The 21023-nt window shown below is 37.4% G+C and overlaps 1 protein-coding gene across 9 annotated transcripts in view; it reads right to left on the reverse strand.

Annotated features, from left to right (window-relative positions):
* CCSER2 (coiled-coil serine rich protein 2) overlaps positions 1-21023 on the reverse strand; it is a 154251-nt gene that overhangs the window by 51434 nt on the left and 81794 nt on the right. For 8 of the 9 annotated variants that reach the window (XM_036828095.1, XM_036828100.1, XM_036828099.1 and 5 more), the window contains one exon: positions 12804-12999. The exons of the other annotated variant lie outside the window; for it this stretch is intronic. In XM_036828095.1, the coding sequence (XP_036683990.1) occupies positions 12804-12999 (196 nt within the window). The remainder of the gene's footprint in view (positions 1-12803; positions 13000-21023) is intronic. 9 annotated transcript variants of the gene reach the window in all.

Raw genomic sequence — 21023 nt, forward strand, 5'->3', positions numbered from 1 at the left:
CAAAGCCATTATGGTGAGTGAAAAGATCCAGCAACAAAAAAAAGCACACATTGGATGGTCTAGAAGAAGACAAAGCTTTTAGATGAAATTCTAGAAAGGACAAAGCTTTAGTAACAGAAAGCAGAGCAATGGCTGCCTGGGCCAGGTTTGAGAGAAGACTGACTCCAAAGGGACATGAGAGAATGTCAGCAGCAACAGCAGTGTTCTATACCTTGATGGTGGGGCTGGGGGTTTCACAACTGTGTCTTTTCATCAAAACTCCAGCTGCATACTTAAAATGGGTACACTTTACTTGAATGCAAATTCTACCTGATAAAGTCAATAAATTTTTAAAAATTAGCTTACTCTTCCTCCTCACTTTGCTTTATCTTCCTGAATAAGCCATCAGGTGAGACAAAAAAGATAAGTCTCCACCCAAAACGACAGCCCAGCATAGGGTTTCAGAGTCTAAGTGGTTTGAGAAACATGTCCCTGCAGGGGGTCAGCTTACCACGGCATGTCAGAGCCCAAAGGAGTAAAAAGGGCATCCACAGAAAGGATGGGGGAAGAAAGATGCCAGTGTCAAACCTGAATAGAATGAGGAGGGCGCATGCACACAGGGGCAGCCTGGTCTGGGCTGTCAGAGTCTAAGCTGAGTGGGGTGGGTGTACTCCCACAGGAGGGCCTGGAGAGGGCTACCAGAACTCAAGCAGCATGAAGAGGGCATCTCTGCAGGAAAAGCCCCAGTGCCAGGTGTCAGACCCAAGTAGGGCTAAGAGGGCATCCACGTGCAGGCATCAACTGACACGTGGTATCAAGCCCAAGCAGAGTGAAGAGGCATCCACAGGAGGAGGAGACTGGTGTGGGGTGTCAGAACCCATGGGGCTGACAAGGAGTCAGAGCCCAAGTAGGGTGAGGAAGGTGTACACAGGGGAGCAGCCAGGCATGGGGATTCAGAATCTTAGAGGGATGAGGAGGGCAACTGCACAGGACAGGTGGTGAGAAGCTGGTTATAATCAGGAGAATTGGTCAAAACAGTAAGTATATTAAGGTCATCAAAGTCAAGAGAAAACTGAGGAAGTACCACAGTTCGAAGACATCTACAGAAACATGAGAGCTAAAAGCAATGTGTGATTCTAAACTGGATCTTTCTGCTTCTGCTATAAAGGACACTACCGGGACAAACGGTGAACAGGCTCTAAGGATTTAATGGTAGTAATGTGTCAGTGTTGATTTCCTGATTTTGAAATGCAGAATAAAGCCACAACTAAATATCACTAGATTCCCATCACAGGACAAAAATTAAGAAGTTTGATAATACGAAGGGTTGCTCAGATGTAGAACAATGGAAAAAAAGCACCTACTACTTGAAGGGAGTGAAACAGATTGAACAATTTTGGAAAATAGCTTGGTATTTGTAGGGTGGAATATTTCTATGCCCCATGATTCAGAAATTCCACTCCTACTTAGTTACTCCAGAAGAATTTTCACACATGTATACCAGGAAAACTTCATATCAACATTATTTGTCATAACAACAACAACAAAAAACACTGGAAAGAAACAAAATGGACATGAGGAATAAAATGGAGAAAGAAATTGTTCACAGAATTGGACAGTGCAAAAATGAAAATTAACGAAGCAGAACTAAACATAAATACGAAAGAACCTTAAAGAAAATGCTGAATGGAAGAAGCAATTCACAGAGAAATACTTACAGTATAATTTCATTTATATAAAGTTCTAAAAGAGGCAAAACTAATATTCATGAGGACACAAACAGAGACGGTTAAAAATTAACAGAAAAAGCAAGGGAAATACTAGATTCTGGAAAGGGAAGGCACTACAATCAGGAAGGATTTCATAGGGAGCTTCCTAATGTCTCGTTCCTTAACCTGGGTGGTGAGTACAAACCTGTTTCACATTATTCATTAAGGTGTACCCTCATGTTGTATATTCTCTTTTTATGTATATTTCATAAACTTATTTTTCCTGGAATGAAGAGAAATGTCTGGGGATAGAGAAGCATAAGTTCCCTGACTTTTCTATGGTTCTCTGCCACCAAGTGGCAATCACTCAGCAGCTCCTCAACTCTTAGTGCACTCTCCCAGGATGCTGCTGCTGTAAATATTTCAGCCACCTGCCACTGCACCCATGCATCCACTCCCCCTCATACACAGACAGAGAGATAGAGACACAGGAACAGAGAGAAAGAGTCAGAGGCAGAGACAGACAGACAAGAGAATTATGTGAGGGACAAGTTACTGGTTTTATTCTCAACACTGGAGCTGAGAGGAAATAATAAAACAAAACATCTGTATATCATACTTGACAGTTCATAAACCACTACTATATACCTCTTTATTTTTATCCCCCAAAACAGGTAGACAGGGTATGAGTGATCAGGATCAAATATTTTGCAATCCCAAAGAAAAGTGTCAGAAAAAGATACCATCATGTTTCTTCTCATTACTCCACATTAGATATTTCATTTCTCACTCCAAGGTCAAAAGAGGTGCTCAATGTGATAATACGATAAAAGCATACAGGGAAGATAATGAAATGAGAGTGAAGAAAATGGATGAGCATAACCACTCTGGAAAACCGTTTTACAGCATCTACTAAAGCTGATTCCACTCATAGGTATATACCAAACAAAAATGCACACGTGTGTTCACCAAAAGACATATACCAGAATAAGGTAGCAGCTCTATTCATAATAACCAAAAACTGCCTAAGTGCCTATCAACTGTGGAACAAATGAAATAAATTGCGGTATATTCACATCATGTAATACTCTATAGCAATAAGAACAAATGAAAAAAATGAAATAATTCACAAATATAATGTTGAGCAAAAAGAGCCACACACAAAAAGGAAATATAATACATTCCCTTCATTTATGTAAAGTTCAAACACAGGCAAACTCATCCAAATTTTCAGAAATCAGACAGTCACCATTAGAAATGCAGGTTAATGACTGAAAGAGGCTTCTGTTCTGGGGTCCTGGTAATGTTCTTTTTCTTGCTGAGTGCTGAGTCCATGGGTATTTTCAGTTTGTGAAAACTGACTGAGATAGACATTTATGAATTGTACCCTTCTCTATATGCATATTATGCTTCAAGTGGTTGAAACAGGAAGTAGAGAATTAAAGTAAGGAAATAAGACACCATCAAAAATTTTTTTATTCTGTATGTGCCCATGTCTTCAGATCAGGATCAAAAATTCTTATTTAAAATTCTCTAAATTAGGTAATACAATATGAGAAGTATTATGCTAAAATATTTCAAAAGCCTTGGGTTTAAAATACATTCTGCATTAGTATGCAACCAGGTGACCTTGAGAAACACAATAAATCTGGGAGTCTCAGTTTTTTGACCATTAAAATAGGATCACTGCCATCCTCCCTATCCCACAGTGTTACTGAGAAAGACAATAGAGTTCACAAAGGCGCTGTTTAAATTGTGAAGTACCCTTGAGCTGCATTAACAAAAACAAAAAATAGATCAATACTAAACACAATTGTTTACAATTTTTAAATTTTATTTGTGTGCACTGAGAACTTTGTTCAAGTGAACTCTTAAATACAGAGACCTATTTAATAAACCATTGTTCTGGGTTTGGCTGAAGGGATGCAAGGCGATGGTGAGGAGAGTGCTGGAGGCTGCCTTCACACTCTCCTCTTCCTGTTGTACCCCAGAGTATCTCCTAGAATGTCGCTGTGTGCAGCAAGCCTTGGAGTCCATATAGACTGGGGTAAAAACTCCGGTTTTATCACTAATTAGCTCTCTGAGTCTCAACTTCTTCAACTGTGAGATGAAGCCAATATCACCCACTTTTCAAGAACTAGAGATAATATACATTACAGAACCTAGAAGAATGCCCAGTATGAAATGTATGACCACTATATAAAATTTTTACATACAACTATGTAAGACATACAGGAAACAGAAGACTTTTTAAAAACTTTAAGCTAAAACCTGGATGTCCTCAACAGCCGCCTAAATATTATGACTTAAGTCACTCTCTCTGCTATTCATTTTCCATAGATCCCTTCAAGTAATATTTTTAAAATACCAATTTGGCCAATTTGGCCATGTCACTAATCCCAGCTTATTACTGCCTACAGAATAATGCCCAAGCTCCTTCTGTGGTACACAGACCCTTTACAATCTGCCCTAAGCCTATTTATCATTCCTGCCTCTTCCCTAATACTCTACATTTTAATCATATCCAATTTTTAACTAATCTTTAAATGGGACACATACTTTTTCCATAGCCTTTTATTTTTTCCAAAACAGTAAATATATATTGTAGAAAATCAGGAATTAGAAAATGTAAATTTTTAAAAAGGATCACATTCTCACCACCCAGGTATCATCACTTACCACCTTAGTGCATATCCTTCTGGAGATATAGGTATATAGATATATAGAGATAAAGATATATGATCATAAGGCACATACTGTTTTATAACCTGCTTTTCTTCAGTCAACAATCTTTCCATTTCAGTAAAATTCCACCTCATCTAATACATAGGCCATAGTCAAATTTCTCCAACTGACCCAAAATGTCCTCTATAGTTATCTGTCCAACCAGTATCCAATTCATGATCTCACATTGCATCTAGCTGTCTCTTAAATTCCTTTTAAGGTAGCACTATCACCTCCCTGTACTAAATTTTTAGGACACTAAGAAGCTGAAGCGACGTCACTATCTTTCCTACAGAATTTCCAACCATTTGAATTTCTTTGGTTCCTTCCTTTCTTAATCTCCTATCATTTGCTTCTCCTATAAAAAGGAAGCTGTAAATAATGACTTGAGGAATTAAAATTAAATATTTTTGCCTAGAATATATTATACATAATTCTGTGTATCACATGAGAAGATACACACTATCTGGTTAACCGAACTCAGTAGTGATGGGAAAACTAATCACTGGATAGGGGTGATGGCAATTTGATCTCTCCAATGAACAATTATGTGTTTTTCTCTTGCAACCATAAAGTAAGTTATACAATGTTACTTTGGCACTATATGAATTGGCTGGGAAAGCATCACTCTTTCACCTAATGGTTGTAACAATAATAATCTTGGCATAAATTTCATTTACGGAATTTTATTAGGGTTTGTAAAATGATGTTTCTCTAATTGTATCACACTTTGTACATTCATTTGCCGGCATTCTTCAGCAGAGATGAACTGTCTTTCATGAAGGATCTCTTTAGTTACTGAAATATATATCCTACTATAAATGCAGCATAAGTGCTTAATTATTTCCCATTAATAAACTTTTTTAGAGTAAGAAGTTGTATTAATAGTCACCTCAAAGTGTACCAAGTGAGCCCTGGTTTTTCTGGTTTTCTCCTTGTTGAGTATCTTAGTACTTGTGGGTTTTCCCTCAGTCAACACAGCTCTTAAGAACTTGTGCCTTTGCACGTGCCAACTCCACTGATCTCCCCAAAATTCTTCACCTGATAAACTCAATTCTCAGGAAGCAAAATATCAATGTCTCTAAAATGGCATACGGTGAATCTCTTCATCTCCATTCCCAGGGCATTTTCTCTCTTGCATACTACATAAATATACCTCTGATATAACATTTGGTTGCATATCTTTTTCATTCCCTTGATGTTTCTTTTACAGGTAAGACAGTATCTTACACCAGTGTTATTCACAGTTTGATTTGCAGAACAGTTCTGGTCCACAAACTGTTTCCTGTCTATGACACAGTAAAAAGCTTGGACCAGAATATAAATCAAGTAGTCAGTAAACATACTGCTTAATTTGGCTCAATTTTTTTTCCCTGGTAGCAAGAATTTGTGGAAGAAGGATGAAATGTGTTGACGTCTATTCTGGCAAGAGCTACTTTAACTCTAGTGGACCAGGAACAGAAACTTCATGTAAACGTTACTTTGAATAGCACTGCTAATCATCAATTTACCGTTACTACCAGAAACACAAAAGGAATATAAACAACTGCTGGTAGAGAAAGGCGGCAGTGTAGCAGGAGTGGGGACCATGGGCATGTCAAGATATCCCTTCTAAGGTAAAGGATAAGTTTTTGAACCTGGATCTTCTTACAACCAAAAAAAAGATGTACAATGCCTAGTGGACCTCTTTGGATTTTGAATACAATATATTCTTCATTTGGATGTGTTATTTCAGCTCATTTACCAAGTGACTGGAATAGCTGTTAGTTTTGAGTAGGGCCCAGAAGACTCTGCAACAGGTCCAGGCTGCTGTGCAGGCTGCTCTGCCACTTGGGTCACATGATCCAGCAGATCCCCTGGTATTGAAGTGACAGTGGCAGATATGGATGCTGTTTGGAGACTTTAGCAGGCCTCCACTGGTGACTCTCACTGTAGGCCCTTAGGATTGTGGAGCAAAATCCATCCATCCTCTGCAAATAACTACTCTCCTTTTGAGAAACAGCTCTTGTTCTGCTACTGGATCTCAATAGTGACTAAATGTTTAACCTTGAGCCACCAAGTTACCATGCTACCTGAGCTGCCCATCATGAACTGGTATTATCTGGCACACAAAGCCATGAAGTTGGGTGTGTACAGCAATATTCCATCATCAAATGGAAGTGGTATATATGTGATCAGGCCCAAGCAGACCCGGACGATACAAGTAAGTTACATGAAAAAGTGGCCCAAATGCCCATGGTCCCTACTCCTGCTATACAGCCTTTCTCTCTCAGCCTGTACTATGGCCTCATGGGGAATTCCCTATAATCAGCTGATAGGGGAAGAGAAGACTCAGGTCTGGTTTACAGATAGTTCTGTACAACATGCAGACAACACCTGAAAGTGGACAGCTACAACACTACAGTCCCTTTCTGGGACATCCCAGAAAGACAGTGGTAAAGGAAAATCCTCCCAGTGGGCAACTTCAAGCAGTAAATCTAGTTGTTCACTTTGCTTAGAAGGAAAAATTGTACAATTATATACCAATTCATGGGCTGCAACCAATGGTTTGACAGGATAGTCAGGAGTTGGAAGGAATATGAGTGAAAAATTGGTGACAAGGAAATTTAGGGAAGATATATATGTGGATAGACATCTCTGAATAGGCAAAAAATATGAAGATATTTGTGTCTCATGTAAATGCTCACCAAAGGGTGACCTCAGCAGAGGAGGATTTTAATAACCAAGTGGACAGGATGACCCATTCTGTGGATACCAGTCAGCCTCTTTCCCAGCCACCCCTATTATCATCCAATAGGCTCATGAACAAAACAGCCACGGTGGCAGGGATGGAGACTATGCATGGACTCAGCAACATGGCCCACCTGGCTACAGTCACTGCTTAGCGCCTTACCTGCCAGCAGCAGAGATCAACATTGAGCCCCTGATACAGCACCATCCCCTGGATGATCGGCCAGCTATCTGGTAGCAGGCTGATTACACTGGATCACTTCCATTAGGGAAGAAGCAGTGTTTTGTCCTTATTGTCCTTACTCTGGATATGATTCGCTTCCCACACTTGCAATGCTTCTGCCAAAACTACCATCAATGTGGACTTACAGAATGCCTCCCGAATGTGGGTGGGCCTTATCCAATCTGCTGAGGGACTGAATAGAAGGAAAGGTGGAGTAAGGGAGAATTCACATTCTCTCCATCTGACTGTCTTTGAGCTGGGACACTGGCTTTTGGACTCTGAACTTACACCATTGACTCTCCTGGTTCTTAGGCTTTCAGAATCAGACTAGAACTTTATCATCAGTCTCCTGGGTTTCCAGCCTAACGACTACAGATCTTGGGATTTCTCAGCCTCTATAATTATGTGGGCCAAATCCTTATAATAAACCTCTTCATATATTACATGTGTGTGTGCATGTAGATAGATAAATACACACACATACACACACTATTGGTTCTTTTTTCTCTTGAGAACCCAGACTAACACAAAAGCAATTCCTTCAAACTGGTAATAGATACTAAAGGGAAGTCTACAAAATGCAAAGGTGGCTTCTCATTCGTCCTGTCAAATAGGGTCTCTTGATCAGGTCCTGGATGTCAAGAAGACAAAGACAGTAATGAGAGTCCACTGTATTGATGGATAACAAGCAACTAAGGCAGGTAAGGTACATGCAAAATTGTTTGATTAAAATCAATCTAACATACATTTAATGAGTACTAGGTAATAGAAATTTTATGTATTTATACGTAAAGTTCTCAGAAGCTCTATAAAATTCTGTTGTTTCCAATAAGAATCGGGTTGCAGAAATCATTTTTATGCTATTTTTATTTTCATTCATTTTTCTTTAGTATTCTTATATAAATTTAATTCAACCTTATAAGGGAATAGCCTAACTAAACTTTGCTAAAAATAATCAAGGAAAAGAATTCTGTTGGAGTTTAAGGAACACTGCCTTAGGGTAAGCCACTTAGAGAACATCAAAGTAAGAGAACAAAAGAGATTATGCAACTACCTCTTTCTAAGTGGACATTCTTCTTTCTGAGCTAGTATTCAGTCAAATCTTGAAAAGTTTCATGTTTCATTGAAATAAGGGTGACTCCTCCCTATAATAGCAATCTCATATGAGAAGCCCCAAGCAAATACTGGCCGCCAGTGTTTATTTACAATTCTTGTGTTTGCAAATGAATACAAAACGTCACCTCTCTACTGGCAAATCCAGCAAACAACAACAACATGCAAGGATTAAATAAAATTTGAGCTGTGACACATTAAAGTTTCATAAGTAAGCATTCACACAACTAAAGTACTACTTAAGTATTTTTCTCTGTATTTTAATTGACAAGAAGTAGAGGGCTTTTGATTAGAGATATTTTTATCTTTCTTTTAAACCGATACTAAAATGAGAGTAAAGAAATTTAAATAACATATAAACCATAATGATAAAGACAACTGAAGAGGGGACATAGCAGACAGAAACTCTAACTAGTGATTTAGCAGGACTGGAGGAAGACACAACTACAGTGTGTGAAGACAAGGAATACGAACAAAAAGAGAACCAATTTGCCCTGCAAAACTCCAAAGAGGGTCAAAATACTAGATACAGGAAAAGATAAGTATATGACTCATTAGGGTTAAAAATATGGGAATTAACTGGAAGTCTGCATAAGGCAAAAACAGATTCCCAGTCTTCTACCTCTACTCCAAGCAAAAAAAAAAAATCAGAGGTTTCTTCTCTGGAGAAACTGTAACAAAACCTCAGAAAGAAAAATCCTCCACTTAGGAAGTACTGAGGGTCCACTGACATCCATCCGTCACTATAAAATGAAGCCAGCCAGTTGACAAGCCCAGCCCATGTATAAAGAGTCCTGAACCAACTTTTCCCCCCTCACTCTTAAATATTAATAAACAACAAAGAATCATTAGATATCTGAAGAAATATTCCAAAAGAAAGAGAAACTAAAATAAACACAAAGAACAAAATGACCATTTAGAAAGAGATAATAATGTAGGGAACCTGAGAAATCTTAACAAAAAAGAACAGAAACAAGCTACTTAATATAGTTTACTGACAAAATAAGAACTGAATGATATGAATAAGGAAAGGTATACAATAAAGAGTTCTTGGAAACTGGAAATACAATTGCCAAGATAAATAATTCAACAGAAACAGGGAGCTGGAATATGAAGTTGAGGAAATATACCAGAAACATAATCAAACTCAAAGAAAAGGAAAATATGAAAGAAAAAAGACTGAAAATTCATAAGTTCTAGTTTTGACTACTAAGAATTCCAGAAAGAAACAGAGAAAACAGGGTAAAGAAAATAATCATAGAAATGACTTAAGAAAATTTCACACTACATGAATCTTCAAAAAGCTCACTAATTACCCATACATTAAGTGGAAAACAAACAAACAAAAAAATCCCAGGATATCACTGTGAAACTGCAGAATGCCATAAATAAAAGACTAAAAATCTCCCAGAGAGATTAAAAACAGACAAAACAAAATGTAAAATGGATTAGAATGTAGTAGATTTTTCTCAGTGGCTAAACTGGATCTTAGAAAAGCAATGCCTTCAAATTTCTAAGGAAAAACTCACTTCTATCCCAGCCAAACTACTCCATCCCTGCCAAACTATTTGTATCAATTAAATGTGAGAGTAGATAAAAAGAGATTTTCAGTGACACATTAATTTAAAAAAATTTACCACCCATTTGCCCTCTCTTAGGAAGTAAATTAAGGCTATACTCCAGCTAAATAAGGGAGTAAACTAAGAAAAAAGAAGATATGTTATCCAGGAAATAACGGTCAAAATCCCAAAATATGACAAAAGAAGTCCCTGTATGATAGTTCTAAAGAAGCTTCAGATAGGAACCTGTTCAGATTAGAAAAGGCTGACTGAAGTGGGGAGAGGGACAGAAATACTGTTTTTTCATTAAGCCTCTCGATACTACGTGATTTTTTTAAGCCATGTATATGTATTACAGTGAAGTTTTTAAAATTTAGTAACATTAAGAGGCAACTGGACTTTCCTGGTGGCGCAGTGGTTGGGAATCCGCCTGCCAATGCAGGGGACGTGGGCTCAAGTCCTGGCCCAGGAAGATCCCACATGCCGCGGAGCAACTAAGCCCATATGCCACAGCTGCTGAGCCTGCGCTATGGAGCCCGCGAGCCACAACTACTGAGCCCCCGCGCCTAGAGCCTGTGCCCCGCAACAAAGAGAAGCCACCGCAATGAGAAGCCCGCACACCGCCACAAGGAGCAGCCCCTGCTCGCCGCAACTAGAGGAAGCCCGTGCACAGCAACAAAGACCCAACGCAGCCAAAAAAAAAAAGAGGCAATTATACAAAATATTGGACTAATTCAGCTTTTAACTTCTATTAGCATTTTGGGGAACTTTAAAGTTGTCCTAAAAAGACAATTTTCTTCTCATAATTTTGTTTTCACTGCATAAACAATGGATAAAGTCAATGTGATCAATGCGTACTATCTAAAATTTCAGAGGCCATAATGACAGGAAAGAGCCATTAAGATATTCACAGTTTTTCATAAAGTGTCTCAAAAAACAGTTTTCTGTTTTTATGGTACCTATGGTTGGTTACCAATTCACCTGTTCTCTCCTGAATTATGCTACTTCACTCATTATTAGAGGTGGCCTAGTCTTAATTAGATGATATTCAATCATGCTTCATGTTTCAGGGCAATACACCCAGACGCAAAAGAGGCTATGTGGTAAAGCTAGTACAATGACTAACTCCAAGTAGATATTTAACATATTTTAGCTATTTACCACCTTTTCTACCTTCTCTTTCCTTTGTCTCTGAAGCTCCTGACAGAAAGTCTTCTCCCAGGACCAGCAAGAAGAGAAATACTATGAAGAGAATCTATATCCTAGTTACAGTTAAACTAAGTTGTAAGCTTTATGTCTGGGTGTTTCAACCACTGAATCTCTTTCTGCCTCGAGAGGAGTCCAAGAACCTCAGATCCGAAAAGGATCCTCCACTTTCTTGCTCCCGGCCTTAGCACAGAAAAGTGTCTTTTCAAAAGGTAGTCAAATATCTACCTTTTTGAATGGAGAAGAACAGGGACTTCCCTGGTGGCACAGTGGTTAAAAATCCGCCTGTTGGTGCAGGGGACACGGTTTGATCCCTGATCCAGGAGGATCCCACATACTGCGGAGCAACTAAGCCCATGCATCACACCTACTGAGCCTGAGCTCTAGAGCCTGTGTGCCACAACTACTGAAGCCCGCACGCCTATCATCCATGCTCCGCAACAAGAGAAGCCACCGCAATGAGAGGCCCGCGCACCGCAACGAAGAGTAACCCCTGCTCACTGCAACTAAAGAAAGCCTGCATGCAGCAACAAACACCCAACACAGCCAAAAATATAAATAAATAAGTATTTTTTTTAAAAAAGAATGGAGAATAGTCCAGAGAATCCATAATCAAGTAATATAAAACAATTTACATGACTAACAGGATACTCACACTAATTGTAGTTACTAACAGAGGAGCCACAGTTCACTTCAAATAGCCTTTACTGAGTATCTATCTTGATGGACGCCAGATGGCTTTGATGGCCACCGGAAATTCTAAGACTTGGTCCCTGATCATAAGAAGTTAGGATATACAATCCTGAGGAAGGTTAACTCAGAATGTAAACTGAGCAGAAAATCCAGACTGTTCTTTCTCAACCATAATTTTAAGTTAAACTTGCCCAGTCTACAAAATAAATATAGATTTAAAACTAAACAAAATATATTCCCAACTTAAAATTAGTATTTTATTCCTTAGCTTTCTGCTTTGCATTGGACTTTGCCTGTATGTGCTCTGGTCAAACAAAGAAAGTGCTATTGAATCAGAAGTCAGGTTCTACCATCAGCTCACCACGTGTCTTTGGACAACCACATCATCTAGATTTTCTCCAAAAAAAAATGAGAAGACTGGGGATGACTAAAGTTGAAGGTTTCAAATAAAAGTGAAATTACATGATTATGTAAATGGCTATTCCTTATTTCTCACTTAGCTGAAATTATAGTAGCAGCCACTGAGGACTGAACACCTACTATGTTTCAGGTATTAAATCACTCAATTTACAACTACTAACTCTAACTCTCTCAACAACCTTAGAGTGCAGGTACTATAAAAACAAGGAAACAAGCAGAGAGTTTATCACATAGCTCATAAATGCTGGGGACTGTATTGAGACCACCATGCAAAATCACACATTTTTTTTTCCTCTCAGAGAAGTTCCTATTATGTACTATTTAAACCATTATTTCTCCACAAATCTAAGTAGACATTAGAAATTCAACTTTACTTTAAAAATAAGTAAAGTAAATCCATTTTGCAATTCAAAATATCAGAGCTGAAAATGTTCACTACATACTAACCTGATGCAGCAGCCGTTTCAGTTTGAGTAACTGAGTTTTTACAGCGGTGCAATCCTGAACCATGTGCCGGAGGGTCATCTCATCCAGTATCACTGTATTTTCTGGTACATCTACAAACATCTTCTGAGCCTGGAAAAAGGGGATCCCTCCATAGCTTTCAAAATGGCCCAAAGGAGATTCTCTATAGGGAGAGCCTCTGGAAGGGCAGGGGAAGAAGTTGGAGGGAAAAGATATACAATATAATTTCAGAAAGAAATAAAGGTTATAAAATTATTACAGTGATTATTATAAATCATTTATCATTATCACAAAGCCTTTGACTTTTACTCACTTCAGATACTGAATTTGTTTCCACTGAAAAGTTCAATCAATCCTAGTTGTCATTAACACAATTATCATCTGCACTCCCTCCTTTTGTGTATTTTATACATTGGTTAAGTAAATCTTATTCCTTAGGAACTAGAGTAGAAGCAAAAACCTCTGAGGAAAGGCCTTGCCTGGAAAAAATTATACTTATTTTACTTTTCTGCACTGATAGTCTGATCTTTAGCTTCTAATTTTAATTACCCTCTTAAACTTCACATCTTTTTTAGCTGCATAACTATGCTACCCTCATTAATTCCCAGTTTGTACACACCCCTGGACTCCTATGTCTTCAAAGTGCCAGCAGACAGTTAAGACAGATACACTGTTATTCTTCTGTTTTTACATTGTTGATAAACCATCTTTTCCAATAAAGATTAAACAAGGTTTTACAAAAGTCTTATACATACCACATATTTCCTAATCTTAAACTACCTTAAAAAAAACTACTCAAAAAATTTAAGCTCCCCTTTAGTTTCATGCAATAACATACATGCTGAATAAGAGGGAAAAAAAACCCAACACAACTACAGATAATGTGTTTCACGGACGTGAAAAACACAATGTTTTAACCGGAAGTCATAGCTATAGCAATTTAAAAATTACTGCATTCACATTACACATAATTCCAGGTGGTTTTTAAGACAGTAACTTGTTATATGTGTGAAATCTCATATTTAAAGTAATACATTGAAAAAGTATTCTCCCCAATATAACGGCTACATTAACATATTAGGATTAAAGTTAAATTCATGGATGCATTAAATTTCAAAAGTAGAAATACAGTTTCTATTAAATTTTCTAGCTTTTAACAAATATTCCCAAATCTCTAAATTCTCAAATATTCAATATGAGATTGGTTTTCATAAGATTATTTTTCTCTGAAGCTACTTCTCATACTTGATTTCAGGCCTGATTTTTCTTTTAACCAAAGGAGAGATTTTTAAGAACCTTTAAATTGCTGATCCATAGATAAGAATTTGTTCACAGTTAATTGTTTTACTTTTACAGATTCAAAATACAGTTGAATTATTAAATTTCAAATACTGATCGATTATTAGTAGGAATTTACCATCCATAACTGAATAGAGAAGCTATACACACATTGACGAAAAATTTTTTAAATAGTAAGACAAAAAGATAGAATCACCTGGCAAATGAATAGTAGAGACAAGAGTTATGTTTTTGGAGAAAAAGCTGACATACTTTGGGAAATTTTCTTGGGTAGGAAAGAAGCTGGGATGAACTATAAAGTGCGAGGTTTGAGTTGGACTGAAATGAAAGGTAAAGTTTTCTAGAAAAAGAAAATGAAAATAAATGGCACAAAAGTGCATGTTTTTCAGGGACAAGGAGATTCTTATACATGGCGTATGAGACTACAGACAGCCTGAATACAATTTATTCTTCAACTTCATCCCTCAATATACCTGCCTCCCTCAGACTGACTTCTTAATCCATAGCCAGTTACCTGAGACTGCCAAAGCACACGACAATCGCCCTCATCTCCAAACCCATGTCCTCAACCTCTCTGTACTCTTGGCCAATCTACCCATTCTGTCCTCCACTGCACACTTGATCTGGAGAATGAAAACTCCTCTTCAATTTAAATTAGTTAGCTCTTCCTCAGGGAAAGCTTCCTTAATCCCCTAAAACAGCACTTGGTACTTCCACAGGTGTCCTTATAGAGCCTTCTGCTGGACCCCATCACAGTACTTGCCACAATACATTGCATTCACTTGCAATCCATGCCAAATGATAAACTCCATGAAGACACAGACTGTGTCTTCTTTTTTCTGTCAGAAACGACTTTTGTTTGTTTATTTTTGTTGTTGTTTTTATTGAATGAGTAACAAGTATGAATTTTAACCACTAGGTTGGTTTTTCTTTTTAAGCTTCCGTCTCTGAAATTCTAAAATTCTTTAGCTGTGACATGACAAAGCACTACTTTAAAATTATAATCTGGAAGCAGTCATGTTAAAAAAGTTCCAGATAATAATAAAATTAAAATTACTTTTTATTTTACCAGATGAGTAAGAGAAAAAGCAGAGAGGGAAGAGACTGAAGAAAACTGGTCTGGAGTCTACAGCATGAGAATCAGGAATAGAATAATGGCTTATATTAGGTTTAGACATAAATATGAACCACATGCAAGGGACTAACGAATTAAAAACATTTCAAAGGAAGTGTCAACAGGTCTTGATCACTAACTGAATATGGGGACAAAGAACTGGCATCTAGAAAAGCCATAATAGTATAAAAGAGACAGCTCTGGCCTAGGACTGAAGTTTATATCTTGGCTGACAGTAACTAGCTCTTAAAAATACTTAATATCTTTGGGCCGTAGTTTCTTTAGTTCTCAGTGTTGTCCAGTGCCTACCAAATAAAGTTCACATGCCTTAGGCTGCATTTCAAATACTTCCACCGTGAGACCCAAAACTAAACTTACATCTTCTCCTAGTCCTGATGCCCCTTAACTAGATAAAATTGTTTTATGACGCTTAACTTCTTTCACAGCATAAGTGAAAGAAATCTGCATAAATATCACCTCTAACTTGATGATAACTTGAAAACAGGGACTTATTCATTTTTATATTATTCAATTAATGCACAGATTATCTGAGTTCAAATCTCAGCTCTGTCACTCACTAGCTATATAACACACCAGGCAAGTCACTTTATCTATGCTTCATTTTCCTGAGCTGTAAAATGGGGACAACAGTATTTATCTCATTAGGTTGGTATAAGGATTAAATGAGGTAATAATATATGTTAGAATGCTTGGAATGGTGCTTGACTTATAATAATTGTTAAACAAAAAACAATTACTACGTATTATTATTATCAATAATTTCTAACTTCTCTATATTGAAAATTTTTTCTAACATAAATGTCAAAAGAATACCATAATGCCATATACCCTTCGCCTAGATTCCCCAATTGATAAATGTTGACAAAATGCTTTATATCTATGTGTATATTTGTTGCTAAACCATATGACAATAAGCTGGAAATAACATAACACCTCAATGAGGGCCATTTGAAGGTTGCTGGAAAAAATGAATATAATTGAGAAGGCTCAGAGGCAGAAGAAGACAAAAATGAAACAGAAAGCAAATACATAATGGAGGTTATTTTCAGAAAATAAAAGGACACTGTTAAAACAGGAGAAGAAAAAAAATAAGATAATGAAAGATAATGAAGATCTTGAAATTTCACATTCTGAGAAGATGATGCAGTTCACATAGGAAAACCTGAACCTTTGAAACAGAATGAGAGGTAAAAACGTGAGACAAAAGAGGAATTACTGGATGGAGGTTCCTTAAAAGACTAAAAATAGAACTACCATATGACCCAGCAATCCCACTACTGGGCATATACCCTGAGAAAACCGTAATTCAAAAAGAGTCATGTATCACAATGTTCATTGCAGCACTATTTACAATAGCCAGGACAGGGAAGTAACCTAAGTGTCCATCGACAGATGAATGGATAAAGAAGATGTGGCACATATATACAATGGAATATTACTCAGCCATAAAAAGAAACGAAATTTGAGTTATTCGTAGTGAAGTGGATGGACCTAGAGTCTGTCATACAGAGTGAAGCAAGTCAGAAAGAGAAAAACAAATACCGTATGCTAACTCATATATATGGAATCTTTAAAAAAAAAAAAAAAAGGTTCTGAAGAACCTGGGGGCAAGACAGGAATAAAGATGCAGCCATAGAGAATGGACTTGAGGACATGGGGAGGGGGAAGGGTAAGCTGGGATGAAGTGAGAGAGTGGCATGGACTTATATATTCTACAAAATATAAAACAGATAGCTAGTGGGAAGCAGCCGCATAGCACAGGGAGATCAGCTCAGTGCTTTGTGACCACCTAGAGGGGTGGGATAGGGAGGGTGGGAGGGAGACACAAGAGGGAGGGGATATGGGGATATATGTATATGTATAGCTGATTCACTCTGTTATAAAGCAGAAACAAACACACCACTGTAAAGCACTTATACTCCAATAAAGATGTTAAAAAAAAAAGAGGAATTACTGGAAAAATACCTCATGTTAGGTTAACAGTCATAAATTTGTACTTTTGTACAAATTTTAACAATCATGGACTTCTAGTAGGGAAATTAGACCATGAAAGCAACAAAAGACTCCAAGCTGCTTTGGGCAAAACACTGGAAGGTTGGCAATGTGTTTGCAAAGGAAGAACCTATGTGGCCAAACATAGGCCAAGACGGCTAGTGGATATGAAGAATTGAACCAATACATGTATGGATGAAGGCAAAAATTATTTCAGTGGTTACAGAAGCATAAGAATGAAATGCTCACTATCATCAATATTATTTAACATTGTTCTATAAGTACAGCCAATAAAATCAACAAGAAAAACAACACAATCAGAATAACTACAAAAAGGAATTTTTAAGAAATAAGCTTTTTTAAAACCAATTCAAACTTAATCCATATACAGTAGCAGCACCTGATATGCAACCCACACACCTAATAATCACATTGCTACATAATCACTTATTGCAGTTTTAAAGTAATCTCCCCAAATTATATGGCTCTATCCATATATTTATATTCTTCACCACTACTATCAGAGCTTCTTGATTACTAAGATGTGTGATTTTTGTGCAAATCTTAAGATTTGTGATTCATAGGTTAGACTGGTGAATGGAGATTTTGTGTGTGTGTGTGTGTGTGTGTGTGTGAGAGAGAGAGACAGAGACAGAGACAGAGAGAGATTGAGATTTTTCTTCCTTATTTATTTCCTAATCTGAGTCACAGGTTGACTTCACAAAACCTTTGTTTCTTTTCTCACCATTAATAAAAACTGTATATTAAAAGTTAAACATATGTATTTTTAACTTCTTGGTCACATTTTTTTAACGCTAGATTCAACATAATCTCAATTAAAATCCCAGCAAGTTATTTTGTGCGTAGCAACAAAGTGATTCTAAAGTTTATATGAAAAGGCAAAAGACCCAGAATAACCAATACAATACTGAAGAAGAAGAAAGTCAGAATACTGACACTATCTGACTTACAGATTTACTCTATCAAGTGACAGTAATCAAGACTGTGGTACAAAAAAACAGATCAGTGGAACAGAATAGAGGGTCCAAAATACACCCATATATATGTATGGTAAAGGAGCAATGGCAATTCAAAGGAGAGAGGACAGTCTTTTCAATAAATAGTACTGGAGGGCTTCCCTGGTGGCGCAGTGGTTGAGAGTCTGCCTGCCGATGCAGGGGACACGGGTTCGAGCCCTGGTCTGGGAGGATCCCACATGCCGCGGAGCAACTAAGCCTGTGAGCCACAACTACTGAGCCTGCGCGTCTGGAGCCTGTGCTCTGCAACAAGAGGCCGCGACAGTGAGAGGCCCGCGCACCGTGATGAAGAGTGGCCCCCCGCTTGCCGCAACTAGAGAAAGCCCTCGCACAGAGACGAAGACCCAACAGAGCCAAAAAGAAATCAATCAATCAATAAATAAATTTAAAAAAAAAATAAAATAAAATAAATAGTACTGGAACAATTAGACATTCACACCTTTCACAAAAATTAACTAAACATGGATCAAAGACCTAAATGTAAAACGTAAAACTACAAAATAACAACGAAGAAAATCCAGGTGACCTTGGCAATAAGTTTTTAGATATGACACAAAAAGTACAATACATGAAAGAAAAGACTGACTAGCTGTACTGCATAAAATTAAAAATGTCTGCTCTGTGAAAAATATCATTAGGAGAATGAAAAGGCAAACCACAGGCTGGAGAAAATATTTGTAAAATATGTATCTGATAAAGGACTGGTATCTAAAATATATAAAGAACTCTTAAAATCAACAAGAAAACAGATAACCCAATTTAAAAATGAGCAAAAGATCTCAACAGACATGTCACTAAGATACACAGATGGCAAATAAGTATATGAAAAAATGCTCAACATCATATCATTAGAAAATTGCAAATTAAAACAACAATGAGATGTCACTACACACCTATTAGAACAGTTAAAATCCACAACACAACACCAAATGCTGACAAGGATGTGTATCAACAGGAGCTCTCACTCATTGCTGGAGGAAATGCAAAATGTACAGCCATGGCAGTTTCTTACCAAACTAAACATACCCTTACTATATGACCCTGCAATCGTGTTTCTTGGTATTTACCAAAATGAGTTGAAAACTTACCCACATAAATGTTTAGAGCAACTTTATTCATAATTGCCAAATCTGGAAGTAATCAAGAAGTCCTTCAGTAGGTGAATGGATAAACAAACTGTAGTTCATCCATACAATGGACTTTTATTTAGGAGTAAAAAGAACTCACTGTTCTTTAGTGATATAAAGCCATGGAAAGACACAGAGGAACCTTAAACACGTATTGCTAAAAACAGCCAATCTGAAAAGGCTACATTCTGTTTCCAACTATATGGCATTCTGTTTAAAAGGCAAAGCTATGGAGACAGTAAAAAGATCAGTGTTTGTCAGGAATGTTGCCAGGGGGTAGGGATAGGGAGGAGAAGAAAGGGATGAACAGATGGAGGATGTGGGATTTCAAGGGCAGTAGAATTATTCTGTATGATACAGTAATGGTAGATATACATCATTATGCATTTGTCAAAGTCCATAGAATGTACATGTAACTTATTGCTTCAAGGCATTTAAAATGAAACCTAATATAAACTATGAATTTTAGTTAATAATAATGTATCAACATTGACTCATTAATTCTAACAAATATTCCACACTAATGTAAGATGTTAATAATAGAGAAACTGTGCATAAGAGGTGAGGGAATATATGAAAACTCCCTGTACTTTCTGCTCAAAATTTCTGTAAACCTAAAACTGCTCTAAATAATAAAGGCAATTAAAAAAAAATCCATGACAAAAGGAAAAGAAGGAAGTACTTACAGAATGGCAAAATAAAAGATCTCAAAAATCCTCTCCTCCATAAAAGCTCTGAGAACACTGGCAAATTTGTCAAAATCAACTTTTTCAGAGCTCTGGAATCGCTTGCAACAACTGAAGAGCACTTACTGAAAAAAACCAGCTGAATCTCATGAGAAGACCAAACTCTGTGACATTTTAATTTATTCTATTTCCCTGCCTCTCTTCCTAGCTCTGTGGTGGCTTGAAAAACAAAAGCTTTACAAGTACAATAGCTGTGAAATTCAGCAATCTCTAGCGGGTGGGATGGGAGGTAAAATGGGATTGGAACTCCCCAAAAGGCACCATTTCTAGAGAATTGTTACTATTTGACCTAAATGGCACCTCCCTAGAAAAGGCCCATTCTCAGCAGTTGTTTTATTTGGCCTCATTCAGAGCTCCCTCAGTGGGAACAGCCTTATCTCTAGTACATTTGTTTAAAAAAAAAAAAAAAAAATCAGTGGCAATTGTTTAAAATCTCAGCTGCCTAAGATGGCAATACCACTTGGGACAAACAAGAAGGTGACCAAAAAACTTAAAAGGAAAACCTGAGGAATGAGATGTACACAGGAGGCTTTGGAAAGCTCCAACATATTCCTGGGCATAGAGAAGGCCACACACGTGTGAAAGCCAAGGAAATACCTGAGAAGGTCTTAATCCCTCACCTTTTGCTGACCTTGAGCCTCTGAGCAAGCAGGAAATGAAGGCTAAGAAAGCGCTGCAATCTGCTTATCAGGTTGCTGAAGGCACCCCTGAACACACACACACAGGGAGCCCCTTGGCAAAAGGCTGGGAAACTTATTGGTGCAAGGCATTTAAGGAAATCGCTTTCTAATCATTAGCTCAACAAACTCCAAAAGATGATAAACCAAAAGAGAGACACATCATAGTTAAACTGTCAAAAACCAAAG

This window comes from Balaenoptera musculus, chromosome 16, assembly GCF_009873245.2.
Source record: "Balaenoptera musculus isolate JJ_BM4_2016_0621 chromosome 16, mBalMus1.pri.v3, whole genome shotgun sequence".
Taxonomy (NCBI): domain Eukaryota; kingdom Metazoa; phylum Chordata; class Mammalia; order Artiodactyla; family Balaenopteridae; genus Balaenoptera; species Balaenoptera musculus.